We start from the raw sequence: 25304 nt of genomic DNA on the forward strand, positions 1-25304 counted from the left end.
TCTGTGGAAGCAGTGTGGGCCTTTGTGCTTTAAGGAAAGGCTGAAGCAACCTGCCTCATCACTGCAAGCGCCACTGGTTGCCTGATCCAGTGTGTCTTTCTGGTCATTGACTGAGAAGAAGCTACCTCTGCTTAGCTTATTATGCAATATTATATTAGGGGGATGGAGGGAAAGGGAATGAAAAAGCACCCTTGTAAGTGTGTTTGCAACATGAGTATTTAGCTGAATGACTCTCTTGTCCTTATTCAGTGATCTATACGTTCCTTTTATTAGGATTGTTGCATCTTTCACAATGTTTCTACATCTGCATAAAACAGGTTACAGATTGTGTGTTTGTTCAATAATGCTCCACATAGAAAGTCAGGGAAATGACCTTTAAAACATAAAGTAAACTATTAGTTTAATGGTTAATAGACAGTATTAAAAGATTGTGAGATACTTGCAAAACAAATTATTAAACACTTCTATAATTTCTTTATAGATTCTGGACAACCAGGAAGTCCAAGCCACAATGATCCTGCCAAGAATCCACCAGGTAAATACAAGTTCCAAAACATGAGCATCTAACATTGTTTGAGAACAATGAGTCTACTGATAATAGCTAAAGAGAGTGTAATTGGCTAGCAACTGTCTTATATATGTACATATATATATATATATATATATATATATATATATATATATATATATATATATATATATATATATACATATGAGCAGGACAAGCTGTGATTTTAGGTTGCTCTAAACAGGCAGTGCCTTAATTGCAGTTTCATCATTCATTTAATCTAAGGAGTTTTTCTTTCATCTCACGATTCTTAAATTTTTCTGAGTGTGGATGGGTAAGGAGGAGTAAGGAAAGCAAGGAAACAAGATCTCAAATGACTGTTTTTGTGAAAGTGTTCCAATGCTACTGGTTTTCTTCCATATCAGACAAAAGACAATTGACCTATGTCCAAACTCTGACTGAACTACTAGCGTTTTTACTTTTCATATGTGATTTATAATATACAAATATGTTAATTTAATTTTTTTTTTGTATCAGCTCAGAGCAGTCTTTGAATATGTTAATGCATCATGGCTAGTGACACTTGACATTCCTTTGAGAGAGATGTTAGTGTAAATGGTCCTTTCAAGGATTCTTTTGAAATAAAAATACAAGAGTAAATCAAATCCAGGCTTTGCCATTACAATCTGTTTAGACAAAAGGTTCCTTGAATTTTTATGAGGTTATCCTTCTAATCAATTGGGCTGTGCAAGTAAATCTTGTAAACCTCTGCCATGTTATGAATTTTTTCAGAGTAAGACAAACAATTGTGACTGACACATTATCACTTCTTAATGACCAAGGAATGACTCCACCCAATGTCATCACATGTATCTTCTTATTTTAACTCTCAGAAGATATGTGTATCTGAAATAAGCTGCAACTCAGTTTGATCTTCTAAATCCAAAATTAATCATATTCTGACTAGGACTTATTTTTATGTCCTATTAATGTCCTATTAATAGCTCAGTGTTGCTGAGCTATTATCATATACATGGATACTTTCTGGGTCTGTTACAATATTAGGATAAACAGTCTGCTTTGTGGTTGGACAGTTATGTAGTATGAATATGATCAAAGTATTCTCTATTTGTGAAATATGTCATGGGTACTGTGTGTGAATATCCAAAAGTGGGAGAACCATCAAAGATCGTTATACAAAATGGCATATTCTTGTAATATAAACCCCAGATACATATACTTGAGAATAACAGATGTATTTTGGAGATAAGAGAACAGAACAAGTAAAATAACATTCTTCTAAGCTCTAATGCAAGTGATTTTTTTTCTTCAAGAGATGGTGCAGGCTTGTTATAAGTTTCAGTTGGAGATTTTGATGCTGTTTCTTTACAAATTGTGTGGGACACTGAGAGTGGAATATTACTTTTCTATTAAATACATGCCATACATTACGTAGAATAGTGATTGAAAAACTCAAAGGAGCACATTTTCTCATAAAATAAATACAAAAAGCTTCCCAGTGGATAATTACAGTTTTTGAGACTTGGACTATTTAGCTGTAGAGAATTTATTTTGCTTTTAGAATATCTCTGTGAGTGCAAGAAAAGAATAATGCATTACCTTAGCTCTTGTAATTTTGAAGGATTCTTTGTATCTTCTGGGTTTGGGAAGCTGAAGGCAGGGTCATCTCTCCTTCAACAGGTTTTAAAATTCTAGTTTTGAAGTGCCATTAACATTTGGAGTAGAAAGGTAGAAATACATATTTTACTAGTGAGAATCACACCCTATAATGAGTCCAGTCTCTCCAGCCCTCAGTCTTAATTCCAGTAAGGAGTAATCTTGTTGCCAGTATCAGAGCCTTGGGGATGCAGCAGACAAGCTCTATAGACTTTCTTGTGGGCAGACTTGTGGGTCAAGATGTAACATCTGACAAAATCCACTGTCTCAGAAGGTGGAGGGACATAGAAAACAGATAACTGCTGCTGATTCCATCATGAAACTTTCTGCTTAAAATATAAGCATAACACTTTCTCATGATTTGGAGTCACTGCAGCCAGTATTATTCCTTTGCCTGCTGCCAAGTGGGGACAGAAAATAGAAGCTGTGCCTTGCTTCCCTTGAAACCCTCCATTTAGGCAGAGACAGAAGGATAATTGAATGTCATCTGCTGGAGGATGACCTTCTAGCTTTGTTCAGCTTCCCTGTGTGATATAGTGTTTTGGAGTTAAACTAGCAAGGTGGATGTGCTGTGGTTTGTGGGACAGCAGAATACATTCTGGGGCTGTGCAGCATCATGAGAAGGAATTACATGCCGTTCAGCTTCTCTGGGAAAAGCACTACTGTCCTATTCTTTCTTACTAAACTTCACACAATTCTTATTATTAGAGCCAGACAGTCACTTCTGTGAGAACTCTGGAGGATATCCACTCTGAGGTTTGTTTTCAGTCCCAGGCCAGGAGTATGTGGACTGGTAGTGCCAAGAGGGTTGTTGTTCCATCATGTTTTGTTCTAGTGCCTGTATGTCAAGGAGCCAGGATGCTGGCAAGCGATGTGTGCTGTTAGCTTTTGGATGCCACCACCTTCACAAAGATACTGCCAAGGAAGAGGATGCTGGAAACTGAGTGGTAGTTGGCAAAGCTGTGGTGTTAAGAGTGGATTTTTTCTAGGGTTGGCGAGACTGTTGCATTCTTTAGGGTGTCTGGTAATTTACTGTCCTAACAACAAGTTGGAGAGAGGGTAGTGTCACTTGCCAAACAAAAGAACATTAAGAGCATTTGTTGGAATTCTTTACAATATGTTCCTAAAAATATACTGAATATTTTGATAGTCCAACGCAGTATCAAGATCTGTGGTTTGGCTTGTGGTGAAAGTGATATGTAGCTTTTGTAGCTAAATCCAGAGGTATCCTACTCCGAGTTTTATTTTTCAATAACTTTGAATTATATGTTTTATAAATTATATTTTAAAATATATATTTATCTTAACATATTCTTATAAAGCTTGAGTCTTGCTTTTCAGAGAGCTGGGTTGCAAATTTTGCTTCTCTGCAGGTACTATTGAATAAGCTCCAGACAGATGAGCAGAATTGAACTGAGAGAGGAAAAAAATCTGAGCACACATTGTCTGCATCAGCCTTCAAGTTTCTGGTATCTAAAAGTTTGTGCTGTGCTAGCACAGTCCTAACTATTAAAAGTTTACATTATTTAAAAGAGACAACGTGCATGACAAATGCCCCAATGTGGATATCTGAACAGATAGAGGCACACCTGATTAGAAGTTTGAAAATAATCGCATTTTTGGATACAAAGAAAAAACACCAGCAAGCCACCAAAACCCAAATGCAACCGAAGTACTTTAGGCCTGTCTTGTTTCTTACTTTGTGCCCAGAATATTCTGAGCTATTGCTGAAGCAGTCTCTTAAAAGTAACCTGGAATGGCAGTTTCAGTGTAATGCTGCATTATTATTTGCTCCCTGCAACTCCCGTAGGTCTTTTATACACCTTAAGAAAATCTGAAAAATCAGCTTTCACAAATGTATCAGGAAATATGTGCAGTGTTGTGCACAGAAGATGTCATCTTTCAGTAAATTAATCTGTTAAGCATAAGAAAATTATGAGGGTGAGTAAAATGAGAAAAATATCTAGAACTGTAATTAAGCTAATGATATTGATTCTGACCATGACAATATGGTCTTCAGAGATACAGTTCTTACTAGCCAGTTCTTCTAGGTGAGGGGTTTCTGGATTTTGCTTAGCTGTATTATTCTTTCCCTTTCTGCCTGCTGGCCACAACTACTCAATAAGATTTCTTGCTGTTTGCCATTGATTTGAGAGTTCTGCTTGGCAGGTTTGATTTATACACCAGCTTTAACACAACTGTATCCAGTTGTTGCTGTGTTGTGCAAACCTTTGAAGACAGCCTTTTAAAGCTACTAAAATAGGGTTAAGAAATAGCAATATTGATAGAGTTAAACCCTGTCTGGATAGGAAAGTAAGGAGACTCAATTTGCTGTAAAGCTTGCAACCAGTCTTCTTCTGTATGGATACCCTCTAGATTTTGGAGCCATTTTTGTCCAGAATTATGGAATACAAAAGATAGCTTTACAGAAAGTGCAAAGGAAACCTTGCTGTCCCAACACAGAGAGATATGAGACGTTTTTGGTGAGGGAAAATGAGTACGTTCAGGTTTCTCCTTTGATCCAAGCAGATGAGTTCAGAGGTTACTAGAGCTGTGTTTCCTAACAAGTGGCAAACACTAGATTTTTATTTGCTTGGATTTTTTTATTGATAGAATTTATTCTATTTTAGCTGGGTAAAAAAATTTTTTCATATAAAGTTTTGTGACTCTATAAGATCAGTCAGGTTGCAGAGAACTCAGGTTTGAGCATGTGTGCTGATGAATATTAAGTTTTTTGTATGGGGTAACACTTTTAGGTGTAGTGATGGAAACTCTGTCTGCCTCCTTGCCTTTGGTTCTCCCATTGGTTCTCTTCTTTCTTCCACAATAACCCATGATCTTTGTCAGGGAATTTGCCTAAGGGTAAAATCCTTATTCTGAATGATGCCTAGGTAGCTGAAACTCCAGGCCCAGCCTCACTGTCTTGGAATTTTTTTTCCTCTTCTATTCTCCCTACAAATTTTATTTTAGGAACCACTTCTAAGGAAGATCTGAGTGAAATAATCAACTCTGAAGTTTGTTTTGTTTTGTTTTGTTTTGTTTTTTAATTAAAGTATGTGTTGCCAAAAAGCTTGCAAAGAGCCTCACCTATCTCTCAATATGCAAATCTATCTTGCAGCTGTAGAGCCCTATAAGCTTTCATTGCACTTTCAGATGGCCTAGCAGACACAGGGAAAACTATTTTTTTTTTCTCAAGCCCTTAGAAGTATGTCATAAATTTGCCTATATATATTTTGCTATTTTGGATAGATGTATTTCAGTTTTAAGTTTTAGAATGTGCAGTTTCAGAAATAACCTCTGAAGATGAATGTGTTCTCAACCTTTGTAGCCTTTTGGAAATGCAGTAAAAAAGTCTTTGAGTTTTGAATGTCTCAGACCCCAGAAGCTTTCATTATTTTACTCTATTGCAAGCTACCCTCTAGTGGGTGGAGAATTAGCCCCATAATTAATCGGAATAGAAGAGATATTCTCTGGTTTCATCATTGTAAGGAGCTTCTCTAATGGAAGCAACGATGCCTCAGAACCATTGTAGGGAATTCAAGCAGAATTGTATTTAGATAAACACATATTCACCTCTTTTTCAGCATGGGAGTGGATAGCCTGAAATGATTGCTGTTTCTCATATGGTTGCAGCTGTACCATCTCATACAGTGGTCTTCAAACACAACAGGGTTTGGTTTGGTCAGATCTTGATTCTCTGTGAAGTTCTCCCTTTCCCAAATGCTCTATGAATCAGTAATGTCAGTGATTGAGAGATGATCTTTTCATTATAAGCTTCCCAGTACTGAGCTGGAGGGAGTGGAGTGGGGTGTCCTGGGTCAGTGCCCAGCTGTACTGTCTTGGCACCTGCACCAGTTGTACAGTCCTGTTTTCCAAAAGAAAGAGTTTTTGGCCTTTCAGGATAGTTTGGAGTTTGGTGTGAGTGATTTCTGTTGTCTACTGGTTCAGGATTAGTTTTTCATTCTTGTTTGCATTGGCAGTCCTTGATGAACCTGCTGCATGAATGAATGATGCTGTGACCAGTTCTTATGCTGATTCAGGTGCTATTGTGTTCAATGGTGGATGTGGTGATTTTTATTTCCAAGCATGCAGAGAGAAAGAATTTACTAAAAACCCTTATGTTACCAGTTAGAGTTCCAGACACCTGCTTTGACATCAGAAAATTCCCTTTTGGTACCTGCTAGTCCTATAGCTGATAGAAAGCAGTTTCCCCAACTTTTTCTTAAATATTGGCTGAAGTTTCAGTATCACCTGAGACCGCTTAGAACAGAAGTCAATGTGCATATGTGTTACTTACCCTTTCTGTTTCTTGCTAGGTTTCAGGGCAGCTCACTTCTGGAATTCTAGTCATGGATTTCAGAGTCCATTAAACCTGGTTCTTACTTCTTAAAATTACTGCAACACAGATGACTATTGTTCTAGCTATAATTTTGAGGATGTCATAAACCTCATTTGTTTCTGAAAATGGCATATTTAGCTTTTTAGCTCCTCATGGTGCTACAAGTTCAATGGAAACAGGGGGTCTTTTCACAAGCTTGTTTCCTGTCCCAGTTATAACAGTGCAACCTTTAGGAAAAAAGAACCCAAACTAAGCCAGGGGTACGCTACATGACTGGAGAATGTTGTGTGCTAACAAAAATATCCTCATCCTCTAGGCAGACCTTAGTTCAACTGTTTAAATGATATCATCACTGAAATCTTCTTTGTCACTGCTTGGCAAATATTATCCACCCATATCTGTCTTTAGGAGATTCTGTTTTGGTAGTTTCTGGTACTATTTTTCAGGTACTGGTTTCAAAATGCATGCAGTAAGAAAACAAACTACATGTCTGCTGACTGTATTTGACTTACTGACAGTGTGAGTCTAATTTCTCACTACCACTTCTGACTGTAAATAGTACCTGTACAAAAGATGCAGCTAGCAGCATCCAGAACATTACTCTGCATAACTTAAAGTTTATATACAGATCTCTGCTACAAACCAAGGTAAAGTTTTCAGCCTTTATTCTTACTGTAGCTTCTGATGTTGCATGTATTTGTCTTATTGCTAATAAATCTATCTACTGTTGTATAATTCCACTTTTTAAAGATCTGGAAATAAAAGTATATTATTACAAATTGTTCCCAGCACTGGTTGGATCCTCATCCTTTTATAAGTTGCTCAAAACCAAGGCAATATCAATGAGAAAACTATATTTATAATCATACCAGGAAACAGTTTTATGGTTAGTCCCTAGCCAACATGAAACAGAACATAGACAGGCATTCTATTCATAAAAGCACAATTAAATCAGAAGACATAAAAAGACTGGTTAAAAATTTGCAAAGCTAAACCTCACTAGTAAGCTTTTAAGTAACATGAGGACAAGCTTGTTAGAGAGATTGTTTGGGCAAACAGAAATTATTTTTCAGTCAGTTGAAACTACTGTATTTCCTGCCCCTCCCCCCACCTTTAACTTTTTGCATGGTTAGAACAGTTAAAAGCTAGACTTGTAACTCATCTCTTCAAGGAATTGTACAAGGCATAGTGCAGAAATAGAGTGAGAGAGGTGCAAGGACTAGGGCAGTGACTTCTACAACAGTTGGAGGCATTGCTGAAGCTTTCTCCCTTTACTGACTGTATATGAAAACTTGATCAGAACTATGACTTGGCTTAACTGTTCTTTCGTCTTTGATGCCATTTGCCTGGCCATTGTGGAATTGTGTGGAAACTGTATTTTTCATGAGGGATTTTTCTTTAAAAAAGATAAGGAGAGAAATATTTTATAGTCACCATGTACAAAAGCTGGGAGAAAAATTTAAAAATCCACTCTCATATATGGGTTTTGGAAGTCACACTACATCTCACTACAGCAGTTCTGTCAGACATTCTCCTTTTATAGAAATCTGATTTATAAGAATAATGACAATAATGTGTATTTCATAGAATATCATCTCTCAGGCAGAATGAGTTCTACTAAATAACAATTCTCAATGCTTTTTTTTATGTTTGAATGATAAAGACAGGAAAGGGTTATCAAGACCATCCAAAGATAAAATAAATTGTTTGTGAGGAATACTGTAGGTTTATCAAGTGCATTAATGTCTGTACTGAACAGATTAGAAAGACACCGAGAGTGCTAATTTAAGGGTCTTTAACATAGTAATGTAAACAGTGCATTAGGAAGTGGCCAAGAAAAAAACCAAAAGAGTAAGGCCTATACCATATGAAATGTATTAATGTGCACCACATATTTTTATCTTGTGTGAAGTGTAATAGTGTGAATATGAATGTTAAATCTTAGTCTTGTGATCAGCTTCACATCATTGCTTATCTCACACCATAAACAGAAAATGTCCTATACTGCTTACCTGCTTGCAGTCTTTCTGTTTAACCTCCATCTTATATCAAATGCATGTTTCCACAACAAATTGCAGCAATTTAATTCAATGGCACAGAATATTTTATTCTTGGACAGCTGGGGGCCAAGTAACAGTTGTGTAACATACACATATCTTTGTGACTGCATGAAACTTTTGAATTTCACTGGTGTTGGACCTTAACATGCACCCAAGAGTCAACATGGGAGTCCACCTTCCCTCTTAGAACATAAAGTTCAGGATGAAGTTGCTCAGTGTTATGACACAGATTGTTTATTGTTGCATTAAATCTTTGATAATAATCTGTTGCATTACATAGAGAAAAAGTCAAGTTTTGATGTTGATTGTGATCAACAATAGCTGCAGTTTCCCTTTCTTTCCTTATGCCAGCCAAACCACTTGCATAAATTTGTGGATGTCATTATTTTTGGCCCATTCCTTGGCAGGATGGAACCTGGGTAAAAGACATGTCCCATAAGTCAACAGTGCATCCTGTTGTGAGGGGATGAAAGATGGTGGTACCACTTGTTGGCAAAATACTCTCCCTGCTCCCATTTCATTATCATAAGGAGAGAGAGAAGCACTGTATTGCTCTTTATATTATATATGTATTCTCAGTATTGCCAGTGAGAAAAATTAATAATCTGTGAGGGTAGACTGATAAGTGTCTGGGTGTGTACACATGCACACAGGTACACATCTGTGTTCTTACATGCAAAATCAAATACAGGCTTTTTCTTCTTTTAATATGAGCCTTGGGTCTTGTTTTCACTGTAATGATTGCTTGATTAATCTGTACAAGGCTAAAGCTACTCTCAAGTTAGTCTGGATTGAATGAGAGATGTTATGCTTCAAAGTAGTTGTGCTTGGATAAAGAGCAGAGAAGTTCAGTCATGTCTCATTACCAGCTTCAGAGCTAGCTGCATGGTTGTACACTGGCTTTATGCCACACTTCACTTATGAGCCAACTAAAATCAAGAAAATATTTTTTCTTTGCAAATCTCCCTTCCATGTAGTACTTTAGATTTTTCCTGCTGGAGGAAATAGGGGGAGAAGGGAAAGATTGCCATTACTTGAGGAATTACTAGTGTTCATCCAACTTGTCTGATCTTAGATTAAAAAACAATAACTGAGGAGGAAAGAAAAAGTAAAATTTGCTGATTGCATTTTTTTATTATATGGGTATACCAAGTTCTGTCAAACAAAGAAGTAAATATTTCGGAAGCTATGTCATAATATTTTCATCCACACTAAAAACATGGGGAAATAGTGGAAGAGAATGTAGAAAATGAGAGAGAAATATCTCTTATTTCTTAGACACTGCAGAGGGGCTGGCAATATCCAGGTGAAGGATGGTAAGAGAGGAAAAAGTAATGGGTATGGAGAAAATCTTTTGGAAATGAGAGAGAAATATGGAAGGAAGTGAATTAATAAGGAAGGGAGACCTGAAGAGCTACTAGTGGGAATCAAGATATGCAGGAGTGTATGAAGTGACATTGATTGGGAGATGAGAAGATGACTGCACTGGCAGAACACTGCTCAGGAGGATCCTACAGGGCTACAGTGCTCAGTGCACCCATGGTGCTTGGTCATGGGATGGTTCTCAGCAGGGAAAGACTGACACTCTCCTACAGCATAACAGAGAGGTCAGGTGGTTCCTATTCCAGCTTATGCTCTCTAGTGCACTGCTTCTACCTGCACTGATTAATAATACCAGAGGTGGTGGATGAGGCAGCTCTGTGGGACTAATAAGCAGGGAAAGGCATTCTTTTTGCCTCTGCCCTCTTTTTGACCCTAGAAAATAACTACAGCTTTTCCAGATATACCAGGGACAGACTTCTAAAGTGAAGTGTACTAGCTTTACAGTTACTTTTCTGATGATAGTGGTCATGTTTTTGCTAAACCACTTGAAGATAAAAGCAGCAATTTCCAAAAGAAATCCAAAGAGAATAGCATAAAACCACTGTTTTCTAAACCAGTAGATATTCCAGTAGGTGTACTTTTTGTTTGTTTGCTTTGTTATTTAAGACATCTGGAATACTTTTACTCCTTCAAACATTGGGAACAGAAAATTGAAAGTTTGTTTCCAAATGAAAAAAAATCTGTGTTTATTCAGAAAAGAGATTAGAGAAACCACAGTAAGAAAATCTTAGTACACTCTCTCACATGAAGAAAAACTAAAAAGTAACACTGTTGAAGCATCAATGTGCCCCGAGAATGAATCTAAATGCTTTTTTTTTTTTAAATGGTTGTTATAACTACCTATAAAAGGCCATGATACTATGAAGAGTCAAAATCACTAATACAGCTTTTGCAGTGATTATTAATGTGAGACTTCCACAGAAACATGGGTTTCTTAGTTTTCTTTGCACAGAGTTACCAGTTTCACTAGCGAGATAAATCATGATTATCTTCTGGTGTTTCACAACAGTATTCCAAGTTATGCCTGAATTTCACAGCAGAGAAACTATGTTACATGCATTTATCTTTAAGTAAATGCTTGCCAAAACAATAATGTATGTTTTCTTAAACATAGGTTTCTAGATATCCAATTCAGCATATATATAATATATCCAATTCAGCATATATTCAGCACATCTTACAGAATAGCTCAGCTGCTTTGTTTGGTTCCTGGTTTACCCCTCATCTGCCTCGGAGATGATAATTTGGTAATGGAGGTTGTATTGTAAAGTCACAATCAGCAAGACAAGAGTTAAGTAAAAATCTCTTTGGCAGAAACAAATGCAAAGACAGGAATGCTCTATGGGGAAATTGCTTATCCAGCTGACACCAGTCGTAGTTCAATACCGACTTAACATTTCAAGATACTAATAAAATAAACTAATTTTCAGACACATTTTTGATGGATAGTTGGGGTCTAAGTATATTGCTTGCTAGTTTTCATATACTTTAAAAAAATTGCTCCATCATAGACCCTTAAGATGTTTTTGCACCTTTGCCTGAATTTCAGCTTACGTTAGATCCTGCGATCAGCTTTGAGTGATCTTTCATCTGTATGTTATTGTTCTGGGACTCTGTTAATACCATTATTAGCTGGTGTATCAAACAATCTATCTATAGTTATTTATTAATCTTCTCATTATGCTGATAAAGGGTTTTGTGGTCTTTTTCAGTGTACCTTGAGGACAGTTTTGTGAAATCCGGAGTATTCAACGTGTCAGAACTTGTGAGGGTGTCAAGAAGTAAGTTAATATTTGTGTTTAATAATTTCCAAAGCCAGCTATAATCAACTGAAGGTTTTTGCCTTGAACTTTTTTCTCTACAAAACATAAGATGCATAGGAAATGTCCATAACCATGCACAATTTTTGATATATTTGAACAGAGTATTACATTATATCTGACCACAGTATTTCAATCCATCTTGCATGCAATAAAACAGATAGTTCTTCTTCTGTCTCCTTGATATTTAAAGATGGAATCAATTTGTTATATCTCCCTCTGCACATGTAGTGGTCTGATGCTTCAATAAAATTACCATATATAGCAAAACCTTCTTGTTAGACTTACAGTTTTTAAAGGTGCTCTACACATCCTTGGATATTGCTGAAAAGAACAGATTATTCAGTTAGTTGGGTTTTTTTGGTTGTTTTATTTTTTTTTTTTAATTTGTAGCTCTTAAAATAAAATCATAATATTGTTATAAAGTATTATCAACAATGTATTAAATATTTGTGTTTCTTTCAGTCTGAGCATTGGCTGTAACTGAATTTCTAATTACATTGTCTTGTTTTGGCATCAGAGATATTACACACATTAACATAAAAATCCTCATTACAAATATTAAAATACAGGTGAAGTTTTGATTGCAAAAAAGAAAAACCAAGAAGAATATGAGATCTCTTTTGTTGACATCCAACAATGGTTATAATAGTGTAGGATAAAACCTGTCCACATTTTCATTTTGTGTTGTTTCCTGACCCTTTCTTTTCTCCCTTTACTATCAACATTATTAAAGTATTTCTCTCAAGACATTATTAGGAAGTAAAGAAGAATAATTGAAAGTTACAGTTAGAAGTGTCCACAGTGATGATGCCAGCATTGTGAAAACTGCATGGTCCCAAAAAATCACTTTTCTGGAGACATGAGGATGAAGTCAAAGGGGCTCCCAAAGGTTCCAAAATGTCTGTGCATATTTTGAACAGGTGTTAACTCATGCAGGGTGAGGGTGCTGGAGGAATGTAATTGTCTTACTGAGTCTTCAGATGGGTTATTGAATTTTCTGTGGTCAGAAATTAATATTCAACAACTAAAATTATGTTAAGTCCTTCAGCACAACAGTGAGCATTGCAGTCCTGCAGTGCTAAGGCATATCCTGTTTTGTGCTTGCTGAAGATACGTTTTTGCTATTTAAGAAGGCTAAGGATGTGTGAATTATAACTTTCTTTTTGTTGTCAAGTGGTTAAGCGCATTTTAAAGTATAAGGCCATTTGAGTTAAAAAAGAAACAATATTGTAATTACGCTATGAAACTGCAGGTTTTGCAGCTGTTGTACATGATATACTTCTAATAATAAGCATTAAAGCATGTGGTTTCTGTGGGACTTCTTACCATGCATTTGTTTAACCTCAAGCCCCAACAGAGTTGTACTTAAACTGTCAGGAAAAATACAAACCTTCAAATACATTATACAACATGCAATTATTCTTGTGATTGCCAAAGGTAGTTAAAATGCACAATGCACAGACAGTGAACAAAGGTAAATACACCACAATATGTAACACATAATTTATTCTTGAATTGCCAGAGTCTGTACAGTACACAGCCCTTATAAGTAGGTGAAGGTAACATTGACTATATGTATTTGTGTGTAGATATATGTATGCAAAGCAGAACTTGTGGCACTGGGTGAAAGAAAAAGAAGGAATAAAACCAGTCTGTCAATACAGAAGGCTTTTATTAATGCAAAAGAGTTAGCATTAATGGAAAAGAATTAGTGGGTTTCTGAGTTTCTTATTTCCATTTTTTTTCTGGTTCTTTAATAACTAATACTAGTTTTTCTCTTAAATCTGGCCTCATTCATTATAGTGCTTGAGGTTTGTATTATCTTTTTCATATTGGTGTTTTCCTGTTATCTGTTGTAAAACAAATGTTTTCTATCTGCGTAACTGCTAAGTAAGTAATAGGGAAGATAATTCACTCTTTAGGTACATAATCATTGATGCAACTTGTCTGTACTTTCTTTCCACAAGAGGCAGAAAATTAGATACATGGTAACATTGTGATATTTCTCCAAGTGTTAAAAAAGAAAAGATGAAAAGATAGAAGCTTATCTCTGACTCTTACGATGATGTGTTTTTCAGCACCCATAACCCAGGGAAGCGGAGTGAACTTCCCAATTGGAGAGCTCCCGACCCAGCCATATTACCATGATATGAATTCGGGAGTAAATCTACAGAGGTCCTTGTCCTCTCCACCAAGCAGGTAAAAACTTGAAATAAGTGCTAATGTGAACTATGTTTAATAGTGTAGGACAAGCAATACACAAACATTGTCAACAACCAACTACTTTGTTAATTTCCTCAGATTTTGTGAGGCTAGCTGCTTATGTATGTTACCATAATCCCCGTGCAGATTTGTAAATTATAAATTCTGTCATTTGAAGTGGTGACATTATTGCCTGTCATATTGCATGATGTTGAAGATGGTGGTAACTTTTTTCAGGGTTTGAAGTGCCCACTAAATCATCTGCCATGAGGACAGCTACACATCCCAAAACTGTGGCTGAGCTGCAGAACGGTCTAGCACTTGGGAAGGTGCTGACAGGGCTCAGATTGGTTGTGGGCAGAAAGGCTGTCTTTCAGGGCTCCCTCTTGGACCTCCATCTTGCAAGATATATTTGAACAGATACTGTTAGCTCTCAAAAAGGTGTTAGGACAGGTATATAAAGACAGGGTGTTTTCATCCATAACAGGCCAGCTCATGCGAAATTGTTTCATGTCTCACTCTTTCAGGGTGTTTTTCCCAACAGAGTAGAAAGGAGGAGGAGCATGAGACAGTTACAGGTTAATTTTTCTCAAGGATCTCCCTTTGCCTGCTACAGAAAATTTAATCTGAGGGACTGACTTCCTCCTTGTTCAACATGCTCCCTTCTCCCATCTCTGAGAAAAAGTCCCATTTCCTCCCTTGGGAGCAGCTGGTGGGCCCATGGATGCAGAGAGCCTGCTGCGTCCTCCTCCTGACTCTCAGATAATGTACTGCCTGTCAGACCCTAGGGCCCCTTGGTTTTCTGAAACTGTCTGCTATACCATGAAATCACAAGCACTATAGGAACTGTCATTGTGCCACGTTTCTGCACCCCAGTGAGTCAGGAAGTGTCAGCACAGTGGGACAGGATTTAACATGACTTTTGGGGGGCTGAGGTATTCTTCCACCAGCACTTGGTTCTTCTGAGTTATTTTACGCATGTTCCCATATTTCATTCCATCGTATTTTCATCTGGCAGTATACAACATGCATTTTAGAAATTGATGGATTAATTAGAATAGATGGATTAATTATCACAGTGAAGCAGTAGCAATTACAGTAGTAGTAATATCAGTAGTTGCCGTAGTAATAGTAGTAGTGGTAATAGTAGCAGTAACAATAACAATAATAATACTAATACTAATAATACTAATACTAATACTAATAATAATAATAATAATATTAATAATAATAATAATAATGCCACATCATTAAAACCTTTATTCTGGGTTTATTTGGCAGTCAGTATAACAGCTTCAGTATGTATTGTTATGAAGAAACTTCTCTTTCCTCCACTGTATTGAAGTTCTGCCTCATTTTTTATAGTGCGACTTGAAATATGGGTGTTTTGTTTCTTATAATTTAACTAGTCAAAAATTAAAAGGGTTTGCTTCACACTCTTTGAGAAGTTTGGGAGTTTGACCTGATGAAATACAGTAAACTACATTTTTTTCTGCATTAACACGTTCACAACTCCTGTTCTACCTTGGCCTTAGACACTTTCCAGTGATTGCTACACTTGAGGGTTTCTGCATAAAGTTTCATACCTTCATGACACAATCTTTCTTTGGTAGGCTATGGGAACTGGTTTCTTGTTGGTCAGTGAAATGTTGTGGACTTTTATATTACCCATTTATGCCATCTTTGAAATATTAAGTCATATGAATAACTTAAGTGCATACTTACATCACATATTATTAACATTGCCTGGGCAAGTTAATGTAGATTTTAATATTCAGGTTTTTTGGGTTTTTTGGGCCTTGTTAGCCTGAATTACTCACTATTAAAATATTTAGAGAGATTCAGACAATTTATATACCACTATTAGATTAATATTATGTATTATTATGTTCACTGACAAATCTCACGGTTCTTCAACAGCAAAAGACCTAAAACTATCTCTATAGATGAAAATATGGAGCCAAGCCCAACAGGAGACTTCTATCCTTCTCCAAATTCACCAGCTGCAGGAAGTAGGACATGGCATGAAAGAGATCAAGGTGAGTAAAATGGGATTATTTTACCTTGAATTATGCTGAAATAAACAATAAATCTCTGCCAATCCATTGCTGCAATAAAATAATGGCTTTTAATAAAAATCTTTTCTTCTGAGCAGTGTATGTATTTGCTGGGTTTGTAATTGTATTTACAACCAACAGCCAACAAGATGTTATGTAAACAACCACAATAAAGAACAAAAAATAAGATAATAATAATAATAATTTTTGTATCTGATGACAGCATTATGGTTTGAAAAGACGTGACAAATGAAGTACTTGATATTGTTTATGCTGTGGTCATCCCAGCAGAATTTGGAGTCCAGTGCTTTCAAACAAAAATCTAAACAACCCTTACTATGGTTTAATCTCCATAAGATTCCACTGTTTCTGTACTACCATGACATGGACTTTTAGTCTCTACCTTGTGACTCAGAATAGATCCAAAATGCTGTTTCTGAAGAGCCCACATGGAGCTCTGTGGGACTCTATCTGTAGGCTGAGGGGAATGGTGAACTGGTGGAATGTTCTGTGTTATCCAAGGCAACAAAGATGCCTATGTGGAGAAGAAAGCTGTGGCTCTCAAAAGAGTGAAATTAATTGTCATAACTCTTCCTCATGTTATCTTGATGCTTGATAAGCCTAGGTGCCTGTGTAGTCTTTTCCCTCCCTTTTGTTATGTGAGAATATGTTTAAACTCATATGTTTGAACAGTGTTGGTTAATGGATCCTGTGGCTGAGGTACTGCAGCTGTCTGGAAAGACTGTGACAAGAAAGCATAGTATGTAAAAAGAAATAGAGAAAAAGGCATGCAGTAGCTTCCTTTGTGAATCTTCCAATATTTGCCTTTTATTTTCACATCCACTGCTGATCATTGCTCTCAGTTATTCAGCAACTTAGTGGCCCTTTGCTCTCATCTAATTCTTATATTGTTTTAAAGGCTATCAAAAAACCCCACCAAAAACACCCCCCAAAATACCACTTTTTTTTTTTTCTCTGCTAAGTTTTCTTTCATCTCCATGTCCAAGGAATGTGACTCTGTTAGCTGTCTTTTACTTTTACATTTCTGTTATAGTCAACCTCCTTTTAATCAGCTTTCACCTACCTTCTTATCTGTGTTCTTACCATTAGACTGTTCTTCTCACTCAGTGTTAACTAGTTTACTAATTTTTTTATTCATAATTTCTTTTGTACTCCATTTCTCATGGAGGCTCTGATACTTATTTTTGACTGAAGCATTCACTTTTGAATTTTTGAAAAGAGTCTTGCCTGTGGTTTTGCATAACCTAAGAAGAGTAAATAGGTGATCTGCCTTTCAGAATCTTCCTCTTTATGCAAAATATTTTTCTCTGTGAATGCTACCTCTTTTGCTGTGAAACCAAAGTATGATTTTTCATTCTGAACAGGAAATATACCTCAAATAAATTTTTTACTCTCTAGATAAATTATTTTTATAATTCTAGGGAAAACATTTTGTTCCTCCTCTCTCATGTATCCCCATTTGTGAAATGAAATAGTTTTGTTCTGCTGCATGAGCTGTAGGGGCTGCTGGAAAGGTCGCTGCCATATAGACTCCTGAATGAAAGTACTGCTGACAGAGCCTTTCACAAATGATCTCTATAGTTCTCAAGTATCTCAACTGCATTTTAGGTTTTGAATCATTCTGCTTGCAAAGAATTATTTTACATGAACACTGGATTTGTTCATGTTTGCATGAACTTCACATTATAGTTATCAGTAGTGAACAGTGTTATGGTTTAAATTGCTCTAGTGTATTTACAATGAAGCTTTTACTTAATTTCTGTGTCATTAGGTAGCTAGATTTCTGGATTGAAATGGCTTTCAGTGTGTTCCATATAACAGGGAACTCCAATATGAGGAAGAAAGAATAAAGACAGACTTAAATCAGTGTGTTTCACTTTTGCTTCCTGGAATTTATATCCCTCTCTGAACATCCTGTTTTCCAGCACTAATGGGCTTAGTGAAATTTTATCAGATCTGTGTCAGAAAGGTTTAAGGCCTTTAAGTCACTAGTAGCGATTTTGCTTTTTCCATCCTTCAGATGTACTTCCATTCCTGCAGATGCACAGATACAGCACTGTCCAGTGCAAGAACCTGTGCCTTTTGATCCTAAAAAGTTATGTTTGCCTCTGATCACTTTCTGAGGTTATTATGCTGCTGCAGAAACACTCTAAGTAGCAACTGCAATGCATGGCCTGGGTGTCTGGGCTCAGTGGGAAGGGGTGTGGGGCAGCTCCTGGCATATTTGTTCCGCTGCTAGTTTGTTAGATGCATGATATCATCTTCGTGGCACTGATTTCATCTCTCTGGTGACCAGTGGTATGACCCAAAGGGGTGGCATGAAGCTTTGCCAGGACAGATTTAGGTTAGACATTAGAAAAAAGGTTCTTTAGTCATAGGGTGGTTGGAAAAGGCTCCTCAGGGAAGTGGACACAGTTCCAGTCTGACAGAGTTCAAGAAGCATTTGGACAGTGCTCATATTTGGACACATGGTTCTTGGGACTACCCTGTGCAGGGCCAGGAGAAGGACTTTGGTGATCCTTTGTGGGTCCTTTCCAGCTCTGGATATTCTATGATGATGCTATTATTCATGTGTATCTGTGTAAAAGCTCCTTTCAGACACAGATGTTTTATCATGATACTGTATTTATTAATAACTATTTTCTGCTTCCATATGCCTGCAAACACAAAGGCAATTTAAATAAATTTTGGAGGTGGCTTCTATGCCAGAGATTTCGCTTGTCTTACTTCCCTCTCATCTGTGTAAATCTGTGTGCTATATGATGTTAGGGATAAAGGAAAAAGAAATGAGTCTTTAGAGTCACATGTATTTATCCAGTGCCAACAAAGAATGCTCATGTAGTCACAACAGGCAGTATCCACAGGTCATCAGCATAAAAAATGCTAATAATTTCACAGTACCCACAAACAAATATGTATTTGAATATCATGTTTACAGGTAAATAGATTCTCTACCAGTCTAGTGCAATTTTAACTTTTCTAAAGAGACAACATCAGGAATAGTGTTGACACTAAATTATACCATTGCTCATTTCAATTTCATTGTCTCAGTTTTGAACTTGGTAGAGAGAGATCTCTAACTTCAGAACGAAATAGATTTACTTTCTTCATCACCATGTCTAAATGTATTTTCATAGAAATTGAAATTTCATAGTTTTGAAAGACTCGTTTATCATGAAGGCTTTTCACATCTTTATATAACTAACAGAAATGTCTTGAGTGTGGTAGTTCAGAGCTGAAAAGTTGCAATAAAACAATGACACCTGAAACATATTTGAATAAAATATCTCGGAGTTTCCTAGGTGTCTGAGGGATATTCTGAAAGTTTTGATTAGACAGAAATTAATAGGCAACATAGAAATATACTGAGATTAAAAATAGGACAGAGGAAGAGTTTACAGTGGTGTGAAACAGGTTAGATCAACCTTCTATTGCTTTGAAAAAACAAATATCATAGTTTAGTAGGTAAGAAGACTTTAGGAGAGGAGTGATTTTGTTGTACTCCTGATAGGTTTTATAGCTTCTCTGTGCATGCATGCATCATGACATCGTTTCAGTGGTGCTTGTGGTAACATTTGAGAAACTAAGAAAAAGAAATGTAACCTAGTTACAGTAAAATATTGCTCATACCAGACTCTGCTTTCTGTTTTAAAACTCCAGACTGTCCTTTTGCTGTTAACTGTCTTCCTGTCATAGTACTTACAAAAATGTTTTGATAAGATTTCCAGATGTTGTGCTTTATAGTCTGTTTTGGGGAAGCTGTCTCTTTGAAGATGTAACTCTGGGCAGAAATAAGAAAGCATATCTTAAAAGTAGTAACTTTATAGATGGCATATGTGTGGTAAGAAACAAATCCAAAGAATTATGTTACCAATCTGACATAAAAATGCGACCACCCTCTAATTAACCAAAACTAACGTAAAAAATAAGTTTTAGTATATTTATTTATTGAAGTCAGCTTTTCAATCCTTAAGAGGAAAAGAAAGTCTTATGAAACCATTATACTATTCTGAAGGTTTTCTTCACTGGCTTGCAAAAAGGTTTGTGACTATTTTAAAAATATATGTAACCACAAGAGTATGTGTAACTGTTTCAAAAACAGATTTAAAAAAATACTGTGGAATGACAGTGTTGTTTTTTATTTTTGAGACATCCAGTCAATGTGGGAAGATTCTGTAGTTTGTGCCATTATTTTTTCTATGTTGAAAGGCTTAAAATATGCTTCTATTTGTGTGATTTTTTGAAACAAATTTGAGGTTTTATGGAAGAGCAAATAGGCAGGTTTTTAACTACAGAGATTTCTCCCAAGAAATCTTTTGCCATTAGCCTTTCATGTAACTAACTGTCCTCCAAAAATCCTAGAGTCCCAGAAAGGGAAGAAGTCATCTCTGAGAATGGTGCATTACTTAGAGGTAGAGCCCTAACTTGACAATTAGGATTTCAACTGCTGTGTCTTCTATCAGATATTGTGCAAGTTATTTTTTCTCTCTTATGCCTTGTTTCTTTCAACTGGGTGACTTAATAGCTTGAATAATGTCTGGATCATTTCTTACACCTCCATCAATTACAAATACACAAGACACAAATCTGTAGATTTTTGATGTAGATCCCTTTCAGTATTTCTTTCTCCAGGTTGCTGTTGGTGAATTCTTTACTATGTTTCCATATCAAACAAAATTTCAAGTAAGATAGTAAAAAATAATAGTAAGATTTTTTGAGATAGATGTAAGTTTCTGCCTGAATAAAATTGATGAGTGTTTTAGAAATGTAGAAATTTAATGCAGTAAAAAAAAAAATTCTCCTCACAATTTGGAAGAGGAAGTTATTAAAAACATCTCTAGTGGCTAGTGCAGTGGCTAAAGAGTATTTATTAGCAGAGGCTAAAAACTGTTGATGTGCATCTTGATTTACTAACTGGTAAGTAAATCAGGTGCTGTTTTCTTAGTTTGTAAGGAAGCAGGAATATCAGAAAAGAGAAGGACAGTGTGTGCATCTATGGCCTCCTTTCTGAAAGCTGGCTTGGCAAAATTCATTAATATAATTGCAGACAATTTCTGTATTTGACATTGAAATCTGTTATAGTGTTACAACACTGTACACAGAAAATAAATAAAACAGTTGTCATCAGTGCACACTGTTCATGACAAAAGTGGAGAGATTCATGTGGATTTCCATAGTAGTCAGGTGCCTGGAAATACTGAATATCAATATACAATGAAGTGAATTTTAATTTTACAGTTTCTTCATCATGTTCATTCTCTTACACCTCACCCACCTCTACCAACAGTCAAGAGCCAAGATGTCATCACCCCATTAAAACTGAAACAGCTGGACTGCCTTCACCTGTTGTTTGGCCAGCGTCTGTTGGATCCTCCACTTCTCAGGTCCTGACACCCTTTGCTGGATACTCTTCCCCTGGACACTTGCCCCCTTTTTCTTTCTCCCCATCCACTGGAAACTCCTTCCCCATTGGGGTCCTTCCTGTTGGCTATTTCTTTCTTGGGTCTTCTCATCAGCTGTCAAGGATGGATATTCTCATTTCTGAAGTGAGGGAACTAAAAGAGGAAGTGGTTAATGTGGTCCAGGAGTTGAGAACGGTAGCAGAACTCCTTGGCTTTTTGGTGTCCTGTGCTGGACAGGGTTCAGGACTTTTTCCAGCTCATGGTGCTCCTTCTGAGGGTTAATACAATAGAAACACTCTCCATCTACAGATAATTCAGCTTGCAAGGTTTACCTTGGTAAATACCTATTAAATGCCATTCTGTGTTTTTTACTTCGTCTGAATTATCCAAATCCTTCTATGTCAAAGTATGTTTTAAAGCAATTTGTGTCTTGTTAGTAGCTTGTAGCTTCTACCTTTGTATATTTTATTATTTTGGAATACTCTTTAGACAATGTATACACACACATGGACATACATTTCATATCTCTGTATCTCTGTAAAATACATATAGTTTTATGTGGTTTTGACTAGTATGATGGGATTATTTTCATCACTGTAGTCAAATACTACCACCTGATAAATTTTCATAACTTCACATTTGTAAAACAAGATATACTTTTCACCAAGATTAGCTTCTCAAAATAATTTCCAGAGTAAATTCTTGGCCTTTGTGAGCCTGCTGGCTGCTCTGATACTGAAAATGGCATCATAGTAACAAATAATAACCTTAATAAGGAATAGTTAACTGAAGGCCCAATTTGAGTTCTTCTTCTTCATTGCAGAAAAAGGTGTTGACAGAGTTCAATGAATAAACTTCGTCTACTTGTTAAAAATAATTAATTAAATGTTTAAACTATCCCAATGTTAACATTAAATGCTAAATGTTGAGATAGTTTAAACAAATCCATGATCAATAGGGAATTAGTTTACTTTTGTTTTCTGTAGTGGCACTTTTTCCAGAAGAGCTGCTGGTACCTGAAATAAATCAAACATTATTTTTATATTCAAAGCTTGAAATGCACTAAGTACTGAAAAATTGGTGAATGATCTCCCAAATGCTTATTTAATGAAAACACAGAGAAAGAAAAGCATACCATGAACAGGATGGCAAAAATATTACCTTAGAATAAGTTGCTTGTACATCAAGAAAATTGACATCCTGCATTATTGAGAGTGATATTAAGTTTATGCTCTCTTCAAAAAATAAATGAACAAATATTATATATGTTTTTCTGTATTTAAAATAGATTTAGATAAATTTACAACTCGTTCATAAGCATCTTCAGGTATTCAGAACAGCAGATGGGGAAATTTTTATTCTGGGTTGAGCAGAGACCTGACTTTTTCTTCAGCCCATGAACACTTATATTTCTGACTGAATGAAGAATAAATAAATATTTATAAATATCAATGGAAAGACAAATACAGTTGGAGATGCCATAGGGAAAATGCAAAAAAGATTTGGGTTCTTTTTGCGTTCCTGGAAATGACTGCTACTTGTTCAATAAAGTCACTGTAAAAAAACCTCATTACAGATTCTTTGTCTTTTGTTTTGACAAATACATTCTGGAAAGATCTATTACTTAATGTTTTCTATGTGTGATTAGTGAGTTGACTACACTCAAGATCTTTATATTGATCCATGAGAGGTGTTAGTGCAAAAAAATATTTTCTTGTATTCATGGCCATTATCCTGTGATGAATTTTATATCATGACAATGTCCTGTTATCTGGATGGTAGATATTCTTCGATTGAAATTAGTGAGAAAATGAATGACTTAAAGCAAGATTTGTCCCAGGAGCTATTATGTGCAATTCTCTTATCCCAATTTTGCTGAAAAAGAGATTTAGTGTTTTGAAATGATCACCCCTTTTTAGAATTTGTAGGGTATGTGTAAGTCTGCATAATTGACTGTATGTGGTGCAGAATATCTTAATTTATGAAAAGAAGAGGTATTGTAATTTTGGGCACCTATCTTCATTTGTAGACTCTTTGTTTCTGTGTTTGTACACAGTTATATTTAAAAATGTACTTTTTTACTGCATTCAAACAATCTGTATCAAACTTGATCACATTTCAGTGTGACTTAATGATTTTGTCTCTGTTTGAAAGCATTCCCCAGATGGATCAACAATTAATGTGGTATACTTCTTAAAATATCCTTAACTGTTACCAGTATAGACTATAATAGTAATAAAAAGGGTGAAAAAGAAGAATTGCTGCCCACAGCTTTTGCAAGGCAGCATGCCATAGTTTCAGCCTGATCTCAGTAGGAATAGCTGTAAATTTGCATAGACACAATCTCTTCAGTATGGCAGTTAATTACCTACATGTCATATGATGCTGTCAAACAGCAGTTCAAGATTAGGTCTGTATGTCCTGTCCTATAGCTGGACATTTTTTGAAATCACTTTGGGATATAGATAGTTTTGATACCCACATATTCAATATTAATCTGACCATCATTGTCATCCCCCGTTTTATAAATGGCCTTTTGTTAAAATTGAAAACATTTTTTAAAAAATAATTTTAGGGAATGTGCACGCACAGTTCCCAATTACCTTATCTTAAATATCCATGCACTAGATTATATTTTCCAAAAGCTAGTGCCTATAACTTTAACAGGAACTGTACTGAGTTGTTTTGCTTTCTGTCCATAAAAAGTAGGATAATCAGCAATGCAATGGGGAATTTCAGTTGTCCAACTTTATACAGCTAGTCACAAACACCAGCAAAGATTGTCCTACATTCATTTATACAGGGACTTGTCTGGGTTTTCCATGTTATCTCCCTACATCTCCCCCCCACCTAGTATGCTGGGAGGTGTTTGGGCAGGTAGGTAAAGCCCTTCTGTCTCTTGTTCAGACCCTTTTCTGCTGAGGTAAAGAAAATCTTCAAGGTAAACACAGCCCACAGAATGTTACTGTTGGCAATGTAGTACAGTATTCTGCAAGTTCATGTGGGTAAGGATGAGAATGACATGTCTGCTCCATCTAAAGTGTTTTAATTTTTTTCTTTCAGTTGTCTGGAAGTTCTTGTATCACTTTCTTCTCTCATGTATATTAATACTTATAAAACAAAATGAAATAAAATAGTGTCATTTATTATAAGACTAATTAAAAAAGAAATAATTGATTTGCTATTGCAAGTAATTTACTCACTTTGCTGTAGCTTTTCTAAAGTCCAGTATTGTTTTAATGCTTTTCTTGGCAGCTTACAATACTGAAAATTATATTGGTGGAAGTTAAATTGGTAGAAATTCCTCTCTTCCTAGGTTTTTCAATACAAATCTTTAAAGATGATGCCTTGAAATGGTTTATCTGTTGTGAAATGGCATAATAGCACTACAGAGCATTTGATTAGCCTTGGGCATGGTTCCTGATGGGAAAACAGGTGTCACAGTCTGGTAGGCTGGATTGTGTAATATCGGAGGTGTGTCTGTGAAAGCAACATTGGTGCTAAGTAGGTTGATTTGAAAATGGGGGGGGGGGGTGATGTTACCAAATCTTCATACACTTAGATTAGAAATATATACACTTGGATTAGAAATGTAATATTTATACTAATTAATATAGTATAAAATTTTCATATGTAAAATAGGTTTCCACACTTGATGTAGCAGTAAAAGTAAAACTGAAGTCGGTTTTTAAAATGTGAAGCAAAACAAATCAGTCTTTTAAATGTGAAGTGTACAGCTCTTCCCAAACTTTGATACTGGTCCTAAAGTTCAGAACACTCTCAGCTGCTAAGCAGTGTGCATGCAGCTGCATGACCCTGTTGTTTCACTCAA

General features: G+C 36.0%; 1 protein-coding gene across 8 annotated transcripts in view; it reads left to right on the forward strand.

The window, feature by feature from the left end:
• The window catches only part of NFIB (nuclear factor I B), a 155625-nt gene that overhangs the window by 90422 nt on the left and 39899 nt on the right, over window positions 1-25304 (forward strand). For 6 of the 8 annotated variants that reach the window (XM_079330460.1, XM_079330462.1, XM_079330461.1 and 3 more), the window contains exons 3-6: window positions 482-535; window positions 11680-11748; window positions 13869-13989; window positions 15913-16031. In XM_079330460.1, coding sequence (XP_079186586.1) covers window positions 482-535; window positions 11680-11748; window positions 13869-13989; window positions 15913-16031 — 363 coding nt within the window. Of the gene's footprint in view, window positions 1-481; window positions 536-11679; window positions 11749-13868; window positions 13990-15912; window positions 16032-21308; window positions 22187-25304 lie in introns of those variants that run through there. The other 2 variants (XM_079330465.1, XM_079330467.1) reach the window with 2 other exon arrangements.

Source organism: Erithacus rubecula, assembly GCF_903797595.1.
Source record: "Erithacus rubecula genome assembly, chromosome: Z".
In the NCBI taxonomy this organism is placed as follows: domain Eukaryota; kingdom Metazoa; phylum Chordata; class Aves; order Passeriformes; family Muscicapidae; genus Erithacus; species Erithacus rubecula.